General features: G+C 42.0%; 1 protein-coding gene across 12 annotated transcripts in view; it reads right to left on the bottom strand.

The window, feature by feature from the left end:
* Positions 1-17796, bottom strand: part of ADGRG2 (adhesion G protein-coupled receptor G2) — a 133849-nt gene that overhangs the window by 3932 nt on the left and 112121 nt on the right. For 10 of the 12 annotated variants that reach the window (XM_063660460.1, XM_063660459.1, XM_063660461.1 and 7 more), the window contains 11 exons: positions 17189-17345; positions 15534-15677; positions 14791-14913; positions 13789-13834; positions 13571-13674; positions 12322-12443; positions 10411-10679; positions 7436-7535; positions 6572-6855; positions 2680-2781; positions 1521-1673 (listed from right to left, as the gene is read on the bottom strand). In XM_063660460.1, the coding sequence (XP_063516530.1) occupies positions 1521-1673; positions 2680-2781; positions 6572-6855; positions 7436-7535; positions 10411-10679; positions 12322-12443; positions 13571-13674; positions 13789-13834; positions 14791-14913; positions 15534-15677; positions 17189-17345 (1604 nt within the window). The remainder of the gene's footprint in view (positions 1-1520; positions 1674-2679; positions 2782-6571; positions 6856-7435; positions 7536-10410; positions 10680-12321; positions 12444-13570; positions 13675-13788; positions 13835-14790; positions 14914-15533; positions 15678-17188; positions 17346-17796) is intronic. The other 2 variants (XM_063660463.1, XM_063660462.1) reach the window with 1 other exon arrangement.

A 17796-nucleotide genomic window follows, 5' to 3' on the forward strand; every position in this document is an offset into this window, starting at 1 on the left:
AGCCTAGACAGGCCGGGCACAGTGGCTCACACCTGTAATCCCAACACTTTGGGAGGCTGAGGTGGGAGGATCACTTGAGCCCAGGAGTTTGAGACCAACCTGGACAACACAGCAAGACTGCATCTTAAAAAAAAAAAAAAAAAAAAAAAAAAAATTAGCCAGGCGTGGTGGCATGCTCCTATAGTCCCAGCTACTTGGGTGGCTGAGGTGGGAGGATCACTTGAGCCTGGGAAGTGGAGGCTGCAGTGAACCGTGATCATACCACTGAACTCCAGCCTGGGCAATAGGAGACCTTGTCTTAAAAAAAAAAAAAAAGTCTAGACACACCAGCAGGACCGCCCATCTTCAGGAAATTGGAAAACTGGTAGACGTATGAACCTTCTCACAAATTTATTTGAATTAGTCATGAAAAGAACTAACATCCTAAAACAATGAATACAGGCAAATTCTCCATGGAAGGAGAAACTATACCAGCAGAGCTTATGTTTTCATAAGAATGCAAAAGATATATTAAGAAGCAAGAGAAGGTAAAAATAGATAAGGTAAGCTTTTATGAGTAATGAACAGCCTGGTCTTATAAAAGAAAGAAAATGTAACAGAAGTTTTAGCTAGAAATGTCAGAATTAATGAGTAAAGGAGGCACGGCAGCAATAATCTGTTCAGATATTGGTCACGTATATGGTCACCAATACTGGTCACAAGTCATATTCCAGTATTTGACATATTCATGGGGATTTGGGTGCTGTCACAAGACAGCCACATTGTGGGAAAGAATTAACAAACATGAAAAGCAAAAAATAGGAAGGTTTAAAAGTGTTGGCTGGGCGCGGTGGCTCACGCCTGTAATCCCGGCACTTTGGGAGGCCGAGGTGGGCAAATCACTTGTCGTCAGGAGTTCGAGACTAGCCTGGCCAACATGGTGAAACCTGTCTCTACTAAAAATACAAAAATTAGCTGGGCATGGTGGCAGTCACCCGTAGGTTGCCTGTAATTCCAGCTACTCAGGAGGCTGAGGCAGAATTGCTGGAACCCAGGAGGTGGAGGTTGCAGTGAGCTGAGATTGCACCACTGCACTCCAGCCTGGGCAACAAGAGTGAAACTCCATCTCAAAAAAAAAAAAAAAAAAAAAAAATGTTGAACATGTATATTATGATAGATGTAATAAAAATTGCTATAGTCTTATCAGCTATTTTAGGTACTGCTCTCACAGAATAGCACAATACTGAAGTCTTTGGACAATAGTTAAGTGAGGATTTAAAATGTTAAAATTTTTACATCATCATCAATTCCCACTATGAAAAACCAAATCTTAAAAAAAAATCGTTGTTCCAGTATTTGCTCTATAATAAATCAATTTGGATTAGTAAACTTTCTCTTTTGTAAGGGAACCACATTTTGATCCACTAGTCATATATGTATTAATAGTTACTCACTTTGCTTAGCCAAAATGCCAATAAAGGATAAAACTATTTTAAAAAATAAACACTAGCTTGAGAAATACTATATTGAGACATACATACCATTCCCGCTTGCGTGTACTGAGCAATCATTATTCACTAGCAGTGTGGTGGAGTTAGTGGAGTTACTGTTTGACTGTAAGGAATTTGAAGAGCTGGACACTCCTTGGTTTACAGTCTGCTTCTTTAAACCATTAGTAGCAGTTTTACTCCAGTCTACAGCAGAATAAGCATTACAGAAAAACAGGGCAGTGTGTTGAAGCTCAAACGCAAGAGACAGATCACAGTGTAACAAGTCCTAAGCAACTGATTCCTCACTTCAGGATCTTATGGAGAAGTCACCTTCCACCAGTTGGTGTGATAACATGTATTTTCATTTGGATTATTTACATTTGTCCTTCAAATGACTGTGTGGTTAAAAGTAACCTATATTCTCCTAGAACTAAAGGCTAAGCTAATTTGATTATGTCTATAAATATCCATAGAATTAGGTAGTGATTCAGAGCCTCACACTGTCTTAACAAGAACACAAATAGTCTGTGTTGTAATGACTAATTGTTCTTCAATCCATGAAAATGATTGAACTATGTGTACTGCTGTTTTCTGAATACAGACTCCCGTGTCCCCCAGATACTGCAAAGGTGGTATTCATGCAAAAGGAATGTAGCTTTTCAAACAGTACTTCATTTTTCTCATTTTTTTTAAAAAAAAAAAAAGATGAGCTATTTGCTCTACTACCCAACCGGGTATATGTGAAAATCACTTCAAAATAAACAAATGTATGTTACAACCAAATGTATGCTAAAGCTTATACACAAAGTCTGGCTTACTAACAAATAAAGCAACTGACAACCAGGACCTGTGGAGAAAGGATTGAGTTGAGATTTTAAAAATTACCAAGGTAAATATTAAAAATTACTTTGGGAAATGAAAAGCATAATCTCAATAGAAAATCAATTCTAAAAATTTTACTGTTGCTTCATTGAAGAGGCAGCCAGCCCATTAATTTTATTGCTCAAAAAATTCCCAGATATGAATAATTATTTTTTAATTCACTAGATTTTTTTTTCTCCCTAATGTTCACGATCAGTATTTTCTGTTGAGCAAATTCCAGATTTGCTGGAATTCACTGATTTCTAGATTGGATTTGCTTTGGATCTTAGTTTATACAATCTTTTCCTTGAGATTTAAGAGGAAGAGAAAAAGTGAGGTAAATCTTTACCAGAATTTTCAGCCAGCCGTAACTTTCCACAACAAAGATACCGCCTCCATTGCTTCCTGACATTTTCTTTGGCCACACAGTAAAAGATGAATATGAAAAATCCTAAGGAGGGAAAAAAACCCCACAATGAATTCCAAGCTAATAGCTGAATGTCATAAGCTCACTTTGCACAAAATAATTATTTTGGCAGCTGTGGGCAACATGAAATTTTGCAAATTGAATAAAAAGCCCAGAGTCCTAGGAAAGCTTGCTGTCAAAAGGCATCGGGGGATGCCTTTAGAAAATCTTTGTAAGAAGAAAAAAACAAACAACCCCATCAAAAAGTGGGCGAAGGACATGAACAGACACTTCTCAAAAGAAGACATTTATGCAGCCAAAAAACACATGAAAAAATGCTCACCATCACTGGCCATCAGAGAAATGCAAATCAAAACCACAATGAGATACCATCTCACACCAGTTAGAATGGCAATCATTAAAAAGTCAGGAAACAACAGGTGCTGGAGAGGATGTGGAGAAATAGGAACACTTTTACACTGTTGGTGGGACTGTAAACTAGTTCAACCCTTGTGGAAGTCAGTGTGGCGATTCCTCAGGGATCTAGAATTAGAAATTCCATTTGACCCAGCCATCCCATTACTGGGTATATACCCAAAGGACTATAAATCATGCTGCTATAAAGACACATGCACACGTATGTTTATTGCGGCATTATTCACAATAGCAAAGACTTGGAACCAACCCAAATGTCCAACAATGATAGACTGGATTAAGAAAATGTGGCACATATACACCATGGAATACTATGCAGCCATAAAAAATGATGAGTTCACGTCCTTTGTAGGGACATGGATGAAATTGGAAATCATCATTCTCAGTAAACTATCGCAAGAACAAAAAACCAAACACCGCATATTCTCACTCATAGGTGAGAATTGAACAATGAGAACACATGGACACAGGAAGGGGAACATCACACTTCGGGGACTGTTGTGGGGTGGGGGGAGGGGGGAGGGATAGCATTGGGAGATATACCTAATGCTAGATGACGAGTTGGTGGGTGCAGCGCACCAGCATGGCACATGTATACATATGTAACTTACCTGCACGTTGCGCACATGTACCATAGAGCCTAAAGTATAATAATAATAATTATAATAATAATAAAAAAAAAATAAATAAAATAAAATAAAATCTAAATACTGATGAAAAAAAAAAAAAAAAAAAAAAAAAAAAAAAAAAAGAAAATCTTTGTAAGATTAAGAATATTTATATGATAAAAGGAATCATAACTTTGCATTTCCACAATTAAATTCACTGTCTCCTCCCACATCCTGTCCTTGGCCTTCCGTATCTTGGAATTACAAGCCATCCACCCAGGATCCCAGCTTGGACTTAGGCTCCTGCCTCTCCTTCCCTCCCTATTTAGAATCCGTTTCCAAGCTCTGTCAAATGCCATCTCCTCCACACATCTTTCCCTTCCCGCTCTCCTCCTCTCCAGCCCACTGCCATGTCCTTTGCTCGGATCTCTCTCTCCCCCTCAAACCCAGGCAGTACAGCGATGCACTCACCTACCTGCCTGCCTCCTCCTGACCTGCCCCAGGTGCTGGCATGGAGAGCAAGCTGAAGACCTAAAGGGGCCCTGAGACTCCGCCTCTCACCCACTCGGGTGCCCAGTCAAGGCAGGCCAGGGCTCCCCAGCCAGCCCCATGGCTGCCACTCCCCAAGGCTTTTGCCAATAAATATTTGCCGAGTGAATGGATGAATTCTGGGTTCTCTGCTTTCTACTTAAAAACCCCCAATCTATTCACTTTAAAACCTTCATTTTAAAATACCAGGGGCCAGGCGTGGTGGTGGCTCACGCCTGTAATCTCAGCACTTTGGGAGGGTGAGGTGGGAGGATCACTTGAACCCGGGAGGCGGAGGTTGCAGTGAGCCAAGATCGCTCCACTGCACTCCAGCCTGGGTGACAGAGCGAGACTCCATCTCAAAAAACAAACAAAACAGTTTTGCTTCTAGTAGGGTATATGTGCCCACCATCAAGACCCATGTCTGAATATTACACAGCTTCATTCATTTGTCACCCTGGGAGTCGACCATTGGTTGCATTAGGAGAGAAACAGCATGTATAAGAGAAGCCAAAATCAGAAGCTATATATATATTCAACCACCCCAAAAGCCCTGTGCATTAGGGTTAGTTTCCTTGTATAGATGAAACAATACATTCATTCCTTTTATCCATTCATATTCTAATGAGAAGATAATCTGGGGAAATGAAGAAAAAGGCAGATTCAGTTTCCACATTAAACATGTGAGGGTGGGTACCTTGCTTTCATGTCAATGATTAGTGTAATATGGGCATATATATATTTTTTTCTTTTAAAGTATCTATTACTTTCAGTATTGCCATGGTTGGCAAATAAAACTTTTCTTAAGACCCTTAAAAAGAATTTGCTCATGTTTTTGGTTTTGTATGTAATACCATGCGGTGTAACACCTGGATATACCAATTGAGGAACTGCTATATTATAAGTAAAAATTAATAACCATATATAACCAAACAAGCATCTCTGCTGGCTTCCTCCAAATTAAAATAAGAACCAACAACCAAATTCGGCATTTGAATTTAACCTCAGGTTGGGATTTCTCTGAAAACCAACAAGATGATCTATTGCCTGATAGAACTAGAGAAGGACAATATGGGAGCAAAAGCAACAGGAAAGATGAACAAAAGCCAATGAGAAGGCAATTAAAAGGCATCCCCAAAAGAGGATTCAGAATAAAAGGAAACTAAGGGACAGTGAATTATTGTTATTGTAATGTAAACCTAATAGCCTGCTGGGCTTTTAATGTCAAAGCACTTCCATTAAAAATTAACAGCAGACACGTCTTTCATAACACTGCTCTAAAAGAATGTGTCATTTTCTTTTCTAAAGAGTACAACTATCAGGGTTCCAAGATGAATGGGCTTCATGAACCAATGGGAAACCTAAAGCAGATGGCGACACACAGAGCCTGCTCTCTTTCCCGCTGAGTGTCCCAGGGCAACAACTTCTTGGGATTAGCCTTCAAGTAAGACTGCTGCCACTTGGGTCTGTCTGTTGCCTTCCCATTTCTCATTGTCTCCAAATCGCTGACCTAGGAGGGGAGAGTGGTGAGCTCCCACAGGCACAGTCATGGTATGTGTGCTTACAGTCTGCATGTTCTACTTGAATACAAAAGTTTTTTTTAAAAGAAACCAAGTGAAGGAAGAATAATTGACTTTTTCAAAAAGTGTTCCTGGCAGGTTCCCCTCAATATGGTCTCTCCAAGGAGATAACGATGAATAAGGAGAAAAAAACACCATTTCTTGAATTTAGTAAGCACCTTTCCTCCAAGGATCTCAAAGCACTCCCTCTCAATAATAAATATGTTTTTCAATGAAAATATCATAAGCCACTAAATAAGCTACTTTGCATATACAGGCATACCTCATGGGGTTTCACAGATAGTACTTTTTTTTTTTTTTTTTTTTTTTTAACAAATTGAAGGTTGTGGCAGCCCTGCGTCCAGCAAGTCTCTCAAGGCCATTTTTCCAAAAGCATGTACTCACCTTGTGTCTCTGTATCAGCAGTTTTTAGCAATAAAATATTTTTAAGTTAAAGTATGTACATTTGTTTAGACATCATGCAATTGCACACTTAATAGACTATAGTCTAGTGTAAACACAACTTTTATATGCACTGGGAAACTAAACAATTTGTGTGACTCACTTTATTGCAATATTTGCTTTATTGTAGTGGTCTAGAACCAAACCCCCAACATCTCTGAGGCATGCCTGTACTCTTTTAGTAGCTACATGTTTATATTCAACTGGGATCATTCAGTTTGTATTTGATGCTGTAAAGCTTACCTTGTAAGGTGTTAAAGATGGCAAACAGATACATGAAGGTCACGTTAACTGGTCCCCAGGCAAAGAAGGCAAAGCCCCAAGTTATTCCCAGTAAAAATGTAAGGCCAGCGATACTCCTGAGGTCTTGAATACTGGTTTTTCGCTGGGCTCCCAGTTGCTTCTTCTTTTTAATTCGACAGAGCTGAACCAGGACCACAATGAACATGCTGACGTTCAGCAAAAATATCACACAGAAATATCCCACCACCGTAATGTAGAATACTGCATTGTTGTTGATCCAGCAGCTGGAGTTGGTGGAGGGGGGGAAACAGGGGAAAACATATTATAGTTATGAACTAGAGTTCAAAATGATACAATGAATCTCTAATATTTTACTGAAACATTTTCTACCAGTACAAGAGAAAAAAATGATAAAACTGCTATTCTCTACAACCATTTATAGCTCTAGGGAAAAGAATCTAAGAGTTTATTTGAGGACACTTGGTGATTTAAAGTATTTTAAAAATAGACCTTTTTTTAAACATTCAGGATTTTGCCCCTGTAAATCCTAGCAACTCTGTTGTATGAGTCTTTATTAATATAACTGGAATGTCATTTCATCAGAGGCTAATGAAAATATTTTCAAAATAGTTCTTCCTAATTCATTTTTCTTTTCAGAATAGCTCCTAATTCATCACTTGAAGAGTAGCATGGCATTTCCAGCTAGCTTCTCTCATTACATGTGACTGTGAAGGCTGCTGTGAAATATTGCTGGGTTTTATTAGGATGACAGCAGGAGTCAATATGCTGATTAGATCCTCCGTTTTCTAGGAGCATTCCATTTTCCAGTTCACTTAGCATTCCCTTAGGGGGCTTTGTACTCACAAGTCATCCGGTGAACCATTGGGGAATTTCCCATAGGATCCAAGCCCATAGTTATCTGGGGATATAGTCAGGATGATGGTCACAACCACAGCTGGTACCCCTGGAAGATGGGAAACATTGGTCACACCTAATTCTTTTTTTTTTTTTTGAGACGGATTTTTGCTCTGTCACCCAGGCTGGAGTGCAGTGGTGTGATCTCAGCTCACTGCAACCTCCGCCTCCTGGGTTCAAGCGATTCTCCTGCCTCAGCCTCCCTAGTAGCTGGGATTACAGGCGCGTGCCACCATGCCTGGCTAATTTTTGTTTTGTATTTTTTGTAGAGACGGGATTTCACCACGTTAGCCAGGATGGTCTTGATCTCCTGACCCTGTGATCCACCCGCCTCGGTCTCCCAAAGTGCCGGGATTGCAGGTGTGAGCCACTGCGCCTGGCTGGTCACACCTAGTTCTAATAACCAAAGTGGGTGACAAGACTAGAGATCACATCCTATTTACATCTTGTAGCAGAGACTGGCTAGCTGTTCACCAGGCTGGTTTCTTTTCCTCTTTGGCACATGACTGGATGCTCCCAGCCTCCCAGGCACCTGGGTGTGTGTGGCCACATGGCTCACTTTGGGCCCATGGGATACGGGCACAAGTGATTTGCTCCACTTCCAGGCCTGCCCCATAAAAACCTCCTGTGAGATCCTCTACTTTCTTTTTGCCTGCAAACTTAGGGCAACCTTGAGGCAGAGTCTTTAATAGCTTGGATCCCTGAATAACTGCAAGACCAGGGACTCCTCTGCCCCTGCTAACTAGACTGTAGGTGAGTGAGAAATAGTCTTTTACTGAGATTTCAAGGTTAATCTGTTACAGCTGCCAGTGTTGCCTTTAACTCCCCCCTCCCCCGGCCCCCCTCTGTCACCCAGTCTAGAGTGCAGTGGCACAATCTCGGCTCACTGCAACCTCCGCCTCCCGGGTTCAAGCGATTCTTGTGCCTTAGCCTCCCAAGTAGCTGGGATTACAGGTGTGCACCACCACACCTGGCTAATTTTTGTATTTTTAGTAGAGACGGGGTTTCACCATGTTGGCTAGGCTGGTCTCAAACTCCTGACCTCAGGTGATCTGCCCACCTCGGCCTCCCAAAGTGCTGGGATTACAGGCATGAGCCACTGCACCCAGCGTTGTGCCTTTAACTTATACATGTCTGGAATGTACATTTAAGAGTCAGCAACTCCTGGCAAATCTTTCATTGTGAAACAAAAAGTCCTCAATTTGAAGACTTTGAGACCCAGTGAAGGATGGAGGGTTCTGTCCTGGCTGATCCAGGGGGTGGTGACTACTACTATGCTGGCTCTGTCGAGAGCCCACGGACACTTCCCTTCAGAGAAGGTACCATGAGAAGGGTCCCCCAAGTTTAAAATGGCTTTCGGTGGGGAAAGAATCCTATTCACCACTGCACACTATCACCCCCCAGCCCCATGCCACCACCCCACACTCTGCACACCGACCAGCAGACGTCCTATCTCAAGGCTCTGGTAAAGAACAAACAATTCCTTGTCACAGACCAGTTGTAGTGCCTGGTAAAATCAAATCTAATAGTTCATTTAATGCCTTTGCGCTTGTACCTTCTGGTGACCCTGACATATGATAATTTTCTAAGTGAGACACTGTTAAAAATAAAATATTGGGGGTGGGGGCCTCATACTTAACAAAGGAATCTGACTTTCAGCCTTCTCTAAAGACAGAATCCGTGCCCAGTATCTGGAGCGATGACTTATGTTTCTGGGACAAGCAGGAAAAGGGTGTTGTTCTGTTGTTCTTCACAAAGACAGTGACATAAGATATAAGGCAGGGTGGCAAGGGTGGTGGTGTGCTTTCAATCTTGATGTGTAGGAATATTTAGCCTGAAAATAGAGGGAGTCTGGTGGGGGGGATGGCAGAAGGCTGCATATAAGGAGACGGAGAGCCAGGCTTGCTGTTTTCTAGCTTTGTGAATTGGGGGTAAATCACATCATCACTTGGAGCCAGTTTCTTTGCCTACATTTGGAATGACTGCCTGGCTCACCTCACTGGCTTATCTTGCATGGGGTCACTTGTGTGAAAAATACGGAATTATACATACTGTTATATATTACTTGTAGATTATCTAAAGGACTCTCTGGCAGAAGAGGTATCAACTTACTGTTTTCTGCCTGAGCAAAACCACTGGTAAGTGCCACCAGGGAGCCGACTGAACTTAATGGAAAAATCAGAACTGTAGAGCTTTATAAAATGGTTATTGGCTGCCTTGTAAGGTAATGAACTCCCCAGTAATAAAAGTATTCAAGCAGAAGTTAGATTATCTTTAGTCAAGGATAAGTCAGGTGGAGTTGAGGGTTGAAGAGGCTCCTGCATTGGGTGGGAAATTGAATGAAGAAATCTTCAAGATATTTGGGGAGTCTAAGGCCTTGTGACCTGCCACCAATAGGCTGCACAATCTGAAATGTCATGCCCACGTGGCAGTGAAGTTCAATGGGTTTTATGTGTACATTCTCTCACTCTGCCCTTCTGAGCATACTGTCATACATGTCTGATATCTGGGAGGTACAAAGTAGAATGAGGCTGGCTGGGAGCTCAGGGACTGAGAGTTTGGGCTCTTTACCACCAAGCTAATGTTTTCAATATATTACCACCAAGCTAATGTTTTCAATATATTGAGTACCTTCTGGCACCTTCTGTGCCAGCCCCAAATTCTAGTTCCTGGAGATACAAAGAGGATTCATGGTTCAACCTTGAGGAATTTCATATTCATAACAAATCCAGAGGAAATAAACAGGTGTCCTAGAAGGAGACTTGACAAAGTTGCTCTTCGGGCAGTGCACATGTAAGAGTAAAAAGCTGTTTTAGAAACTTGCTGAATGTGATCTGCTTCATCGTTTCCACCTGCTCAAAAATGAAAACACTGGAGAAAAAGCAGAAAAAGTCCAGGCAACATGCAGGAAAGCTTATACATACCCCAACCGACAATGCAGAATTTAAGGATGTATTTTCGGATGTAAGTATTAAATACTTTGACAAGGGCCAGGTACATATGGAATGCTTCTAGGCCCATCCATGTGAATGAGACCAAGAGAAAATAATGAAGAAATACAGCCACTGAGATGCAGAGGCCTTGCATCTTATACAGAGCAATCCACGAGTCCAGGAGGAAGACCAGGTTTAGCAGAAGCAGAGCAGCACACAGCTGGATGAGGATTTTGGAAGGGTAATCCCTCCGGATTTTTCTAAAAGGAAAGGATGAGAACAAGAATTAGCATTCTACTCTGCCAACCCCCCAACTTTTTTTTGGTTTAAGATAAGGTCTGGCTCTGTCACCCAGGCTGGAGTGCAGTAGCGTGATCTCAGGTCACTGCAACCTCTGCCTCCCGGGCTCAAGCGATCTTCCCACCTCAGCCTCCTGAGTGGCTGGGACTACAGGCGCTCACTACCACACCCTTATTTATTTTGTAGAGACACGGTTTCGCCATGTTGCCTAGGCTGGTCTCAAACTCCTGGGCTCAAGCAATCTTGCTGCCCTGGCCTCCCAAAGTGTTGAGATTACAGGCATGAGTTACCACACCTAGCACCAACCCTTATGTAAGCATGTCTGTCAGGCTCTTTGAGTTTTAAGCAATTTATTTTTATTCTTTGGTAAATGTCTATATGCATAAATTTCCTCTGTTTGAGTGTGTGTGTATATGGGGCGGAGGGGGGAGCTTAAAACCAACAACAAAGGAAAAATCTAAACAGAATCATCTGTGATAACCATAAGGAGAATTTGTGTCTGTATTTCTGTGGGACCTTTTACATGCTGACTGTTGACCCATACTTTTAAACAGTTTGTAGAAGACTCTACTAAGCACTCACCCTATTTCTCCCAAACTGCTTTCGGAAGCATTGGTGCTGCTTCTCATAGAGTCTGCTATATTCAGATCTCCAAAATTTAACCAAGATTCCCATATTATTGTATGTTATTAGGTAAAATGAGATCATGGAAAGAAGAGTTTAAACTATAGCTAAATGTAATAGCATAGGAGAAGCCAGCTAATTGATGACATGTTCATGTTTATGCATGCAAAATTAGATCCGATGAAATCATTCTGAGTAATGGCTGGCCTTCTGGTTATTTAGTCTCACTAATAATATTTCCAAAGGCTCACTAGAAGATCCGTAGTCACAGCTAGACCCTAACTTTGGCACTGAAAATAAATTTTTACATTTCCTGATCAGTGTCCAAAATCTAAATCCAAGAACCTACATATTGTTTCAATTCGTTAATGCAATAAAAATGCCCATGTCCTTCTTTTCCATTAGAATTTGTTGGAATTACCCCCAAAAAGCAACCAAAGGGACCTGTCTGGTAAGCCAAGAAGGAAAGGCTGTTTTTTAGAATGGCATTCTTGCTGCAGAGCTACACTCACTGAATATCTATTTTTTTCAGTAAAGCTTTTACATCCTTATTTCTCTCCATCCCCACACCAGTTAATGTATTTAATCCTTTGTGTTTGCTCAGTATAATTTAGAAATGTAATTTATTAAACATAGTTCTTATGCTGTACATGGTGCTGTGGTCTATTTTGGATTCTAAGTCTCTGGGTTTTGGGGCCTGCATCCCTCATTCATTTCACACTTTATGTCTGTCAGGTACTGGGTGTCATTCTGGGGTACCAAGATGATTCTGACACAACCCCTGCCTTCAGGGAGTCCACAGACTAGTGTGAGGACACAAGCATATAAACCAAAAAGTCCCATAAAGTTGATACATAGGTGCTCTACTAGCTGGGTGTACAGGGTAAGGCAGGCCGAGGAAAGGGCTTAGTTAATAAATGTTGGCAATGGAGGTGAGTGCTGAGTCCTAAATCCAAATTTTCAGTTGTGGATACTCACTCAAAAGCTATGTAGGTCACAAGAGTCACTGACAGAAAAATTGATGAAAGCCCACAACCGATATATGTAATAAACGTCAGAGCCATCGTTTGAGCAGGCAGCACAGATGTCCTAGATAGGTCCTGGAAAATGAAATATTGCTTTTAATAATCAAATATTTTTAAATAAATACAAGACTTATGATGTATCAAGTATTCTAGGGATCCATTCATAGTCTATTCAACAAACCTATGAGGTGGGCACAATTATTACTATCAGGTAAAGATAAGGAAACAGAGACACAGAGAGGTTAAGTAACTTGCTCAAGGACACACAGATAGAAAGTGGAGAAGCCAGGATTCAAATTCAGGTCTGGCACACTCCAAAGCCCATGTACTTGATCACTGCATTATAGTGCAATGGAAAGGAACTGGACTAGGAGCCTAAAGACTGCAATTTAGCTCCTGCCTCTTACATTTCTTAGTTCTATGACTGTGGGCAATTATCTAACAAGTGAGTCTTAATTCTGACTTTAATAAAATGACAATAGCAACTCCCCATTCTGCCTATCTTGCAGGACTGTTGGGATGATTAAATAAGAGCATTTAAGTCAAAGTGTTTCGTAAAAATCTTAAAGTGCATTGCAAACTAAACAATTTTTATTACTCATCCTAATCTGAACTCCTTAGTTCTCTTAATTATTTAAAAGAGAAAAACTTAAATGTAAAAAGAGAATGTGAAAAAATACTTGTCTTTCTTGTTCAGGTATTTTCCTTCAGGTGCATTTGCTTATTAGAAGGGGAATTCCCCACCCCCCTTTTTTTTTTTTTTTTTTTTTTTGAGATGGCATCTCTCTCTGTTGCCCAGGCTGGAGTACAATGGTGTGATTTCGGCTCACTGCAACCTCTGCCTCCCAGGATCAAGCGATTCTCCTGCCTCAGCCTCCTGAGTAGCTGGGACTACAGGTACGCACCACCACGCCCAGCTAATTTTGTATTTTTAGTAGAGACAGGGTTTCACCATGTTGGCCAGGCTGGTCTCTAACTCCTGACCTCAAGTGATCCACCCACCTCGGCCTCCCAAAGTGCTGGGATTACAGGCATGAGCCACCATGCCCGGCAAAGAGTAATCTCATTGGTGTATAAATCAGCCACAATATCATATCTGCTGATCTGTCAAGGTTATCCATCCATCAGATTAGACATTGTGGTGTGATGCCCAGGTACCCATCAGACTCAGAATTTAAGGCCACGTGGCACAGGCATATTACCAGTAGAACACCGAAGCTTGTTAGATGGCTACAGGTACAGATGGTTTCATTCAATCTCCTGTCTTTGACAGAGCAGCCATCGTTTGACCAGCCTCCTCTGCCACCTGTTGGCATTGGGAAGAACATCTGTCCCATCAGCAAGGCCACAGCACCAGTGACTTCACACCCTCCCCAATTAACCCACTCAAGAGTTTGAAAAGGTCATGACTGGAACTTACCATTTCTGCCCAAGTCCCAAAATACACATCTCACTGTTAACTCATCCTGTGGTAGAAAGATAAATCACAAATAATTAATTTACTGAACTAAAAAAAAAAAACAAACAAAAAACTGAAAGGTATTTGGAAAAAAAAAACTGGTTTTTTTTTTATTTCAGAATCTTAGGCTTAATTTTTAGAGAGTTCTTATTTTATATGGTCCCTAGAAGCAAGTAAGCCCTAAATAGACCAGCACTTCTTAAGCTCATCAATCGTGTGTAGGAATCACTTTGGGGCCTTGTGAAAATGCACATTCTGGCTCAGTGGGTCTGGGTTGGGGCCTGAGACTCTGCATTTCTAGCAAACTCCCAGGTGATGCTGATGCTGTGGGTCTGTGGACCACACTGTGAGTAGTGAGGTCGTAGATGATGCTCAGTGTGAACTGAGCTAAGAATCAGACCTGCAGCCACAGATCCACACACATTGATATCTGATATTTCACAGTTGTTAAGAGCTTGCTTTTACACCAATTCTTCCTGGAAATTAGCATTTTTTTTTTTTTTTTTGAGACAGGGTCTCACTTTGTCACCCAAGCTGGAATGCAGTGGCCCCAACACAGCTCACTGCAGCCTTGAGCTCCCGGGCTTATGATCCTCCCGCCTCAGCCCTCCATGTAGCTGGAATTACAGGCGCCTGCCACCACGCCCAGCTAATTTTTGTATCTTTCGCAAAGATGGGGTTTTGCCATGTTGCCCAGGCTGGTCTCGAACTCCTGAGCTCAGACAGTCTGCCCGCCTCAGCCTCTCAAAGTGCTGGGATGACAGCATGAACCACTGCACCTGCCCTGGTCAATTATTAAGTGTGTTAAAATCCAATGGAGAGATGTGATTCTAGTCCTACAAACTACTCGAACTGAGCTGAAGGTTCTTTCTGCCTGATCTGCCTTTTGCCGGCCATGCCTTACAAGCATAGTTTGTACAAGGTGTTCCTGGTCAATGAACAGACGGCACTGGCCTTCCCCACCTGGCTCGGGTTGATGTGCTTTAATGTGACTGTCACGTTTCTTGTCAAGTTCCTGACGGTCAGGTTTGCAACACTCGATGATATGACGTAGCTGATCAGAGAGAGGTTCTCCAGGGAAGGATCCTGGCACACCAAGATGGCAAGGGTAAATGAGATATTGTCAGATTTTAGAGCTAGAAGGAACACTAAGGAATATTCAGTCCACATTGTTTATCTTACAATATAGTCAGAAATCGAGGGACAAGGAGGAAAGTGACTTTCCCAAGCGATCACAGTTAGAGAAACAGAGCTTGTTCTACGATACAATGCTCTAAATACTGAGCAAAACTGCACAGATTGACACAACAGGATTTTGTGAATCTTTAAAGGGAACATAGCATTAAGCCATTTAAGCTGTGTGTCCCCAAGCAAGTCACTTAACCTCTCTCTGCACCTCCCTGGCTTCATCTGTAAAATGGAATGATAATAGTTCCTTCTTCTCAGGGTTGTTGAGAGGATTAGAGTTAACATTTGTAACTGCTTAGGATAGTGCTTGGCAATTGGTAAATATAAATACTATGTAACTGTCAGTTACTGTCATTTATCATCACCAGTATCATTAGGCTGCGTCTAAAAATGAACTGCAGCATTTCGGCAATTCATTTGACTTATGGCAGCCTTAAGAATATTCGAGCACTAAAAGAAATGAAATGCCCTCATCTCCAAATAAAACCCAAGCCAAAAGCAGTGAGCAGCAGTTTTACCTGAAACAAAGCAGGTGTTTCAAAAAAATTGAACTGAACCCTGGAAGCTAGCTCCATGTCATTAGCTGGTAAATTATTCATCAGCGATGAAGGAAGAGTAATTGTGCCAATACTGTTCTCAGGAGCTTGGGTTTCCAGAGAAACCTGAAAATCAAGTGGAAGATAAGAATAAATGTCTGGAACTAGTATAATGAGATGGAAAACACACCTATTAGGTTGGTGCAAAAGTAATTGCAGTATGTGCCATTTTTTTTTTTTTTTTTTAAAGATAAAAACCCCAATTACTTTTGCACCAGCCTAATAATTAAAACACAGGGTTCTGTGAGGACCTGACCTGCGGCATCTCTATGCAAAATAGCTTATACTTCTATTCCTCTGGTTGCTACTAAATTAAAGAAAAGAAGTATAGGCCGGGCACGGCGGCTCATGCCTGTAATCCCAACACTTTGGGAGGCCAAGTTGGGAGGATCATCTGAGGTCAGGAGTTTGAGACCATCCTGGCCAACATGGCGAAACCCTGTCTCTACTAAAAATACAAAAATTAGCCGGGTGTGGTGGCAGGTGCCTGTAATCCTAGCTACTTGGGAGACTGAGGCAGGGGAGTATCTTGAACCCGGGAGGCGGAGGCTGCAGTGAGCCAAGATCACACCACTGCACTCAACCCTGGGCGACAGAGCGAGATTCCATCTCAAAAAAAAAAAAAAAAAAAAGAGAAAGGAAGTGTAATAAAGGAGAGGAGGCCTCCAAGAAGGAAAGGAAACATTTTAAGGATGCAAAGAAATAGTTGAAAAGTGCAAGATGACTGCAGACCCCAGGGAGACTGTAGCAGCAGACACACCAAGTTAGTGACCAGTTAGAGTCAAGTCCTCATAGAACTATGTGCACTACACTTGTAAAGGGAAGACTATGAAAATTAAAAAGTGAGACTTGGTTTCCTTGGGTGTTTATAGCCCCCAATCCCTCTAAATAGGTGGACAGAAAACACTAGAAACAGGAATGATACTCAGCACCACTACATACAGCAGTGTAGTTCTAACACTTGTTATAATATCAAAATATGATGATAAGTAGCTGACACCCCTGCCTACTCTCCCAACTGCCTAGACCCCTCTGCTGGATACCACCCATGCCTCGTTCCAAAATTCAGCTGCTAAAGGGTTAACGCAGGGTGTAAGAGGGACCTCTGACATCCTGTACCAGCCAAGACCAACGTCTTTTTTTTTTTGAGACGGAATATTACTCTGTCGCTCAGGCTGGAGTGCAGTGGTGCAATCTTGGCTCACTGCAACCTCTGCCTCCCGAGTTCCAGCAATTCTCCTGCCTCAGCCTCCTGAGTAGTTGGGATTACAAGTGGATGCCACCACGCCTGGCTAATTTTTGTATTTTTAGTAGAGATGGGGTTTTACCATGTTGTCCAGGCTTGTCTTGAACTCCTGACCTCCAGTGATCCACTTGCCTTGGCCTCCCAAAGTGCTGGGATTATAGGTGTGAGCCACTGCGCCCGGCTTGATTCTATGGTGCCTCACTGTTCTAGATGCCAAATATTTTGAATATCACCCCTGACTATAAGCAGTAATTGCCTCAGTCATGAAATACAACAGGGACTACAATCACACACAAGAGAATGTTTTTTTCTGCCATCAATTACGATGTACCTGAAGATTTGCAGGGTCTTGGGCCACAAAGGTAGTTGTGTTGAAACTACTGGCATTCACTCTGATCACAGCCAGAGCCAAAGAAGGGGAGGTTAGACTTATGGTCGTGTTTGAAAAGTTCAGCTGTAGGCCAATGTCATCCACTACTTTCAGTAATCTGTAAAGAAAGGTTGGCAGTTTATTTTTTATTTATTTATTTATTTTGAGACGGAATCTCGCTCTGTTGCCAGGCTGGAGTGCAGTGGCACGATCTCGGCTCACTGCAACCTCTGCCTCCTGGGTTCAAGCAATTCTCCTACCTCAGCCTCCCGAGTAGCTGGGACTACAGATGCACACCACCACGCCCAGCTAATTTTTTGTATTTTAGTAGAGACGGGCTTTCACCATGTTGGCCAGGATGGTCTTGATCTCCTGACCTTGTGATCCGCACGCCTCGGCCTCCCAAAGTGTTGGGATTACAGGCGTGAGCCATCGCGCCCGGCCTTGTTTTTGTTTTTTTTATTTTTGAGACAGAGTCTCACTCTGCCTCCCAGGCTGGAGTACAGTGGCGCCATCTCAGCTCACTGCAACCTCCACTTCCCAGGTTCAAGTGATTCTCCTGCCTCAGC

This window comes from Pongo pygmaeus, chromosome X (genome assembly GCF_028885625.2).
Source record: "Pongo pygmaeus isolate AG05252 chromosome X, NHGRI_mPonPyg2-v2.0_pri, whole genome shotgun sequence".
NCBI classification, from domain to species: domain Eukaryota; kingdom Metazoa; phylum Chordata; class Mammalia; order Primates; family Hominidae; genus Pongo; species Pongo pygmaeus.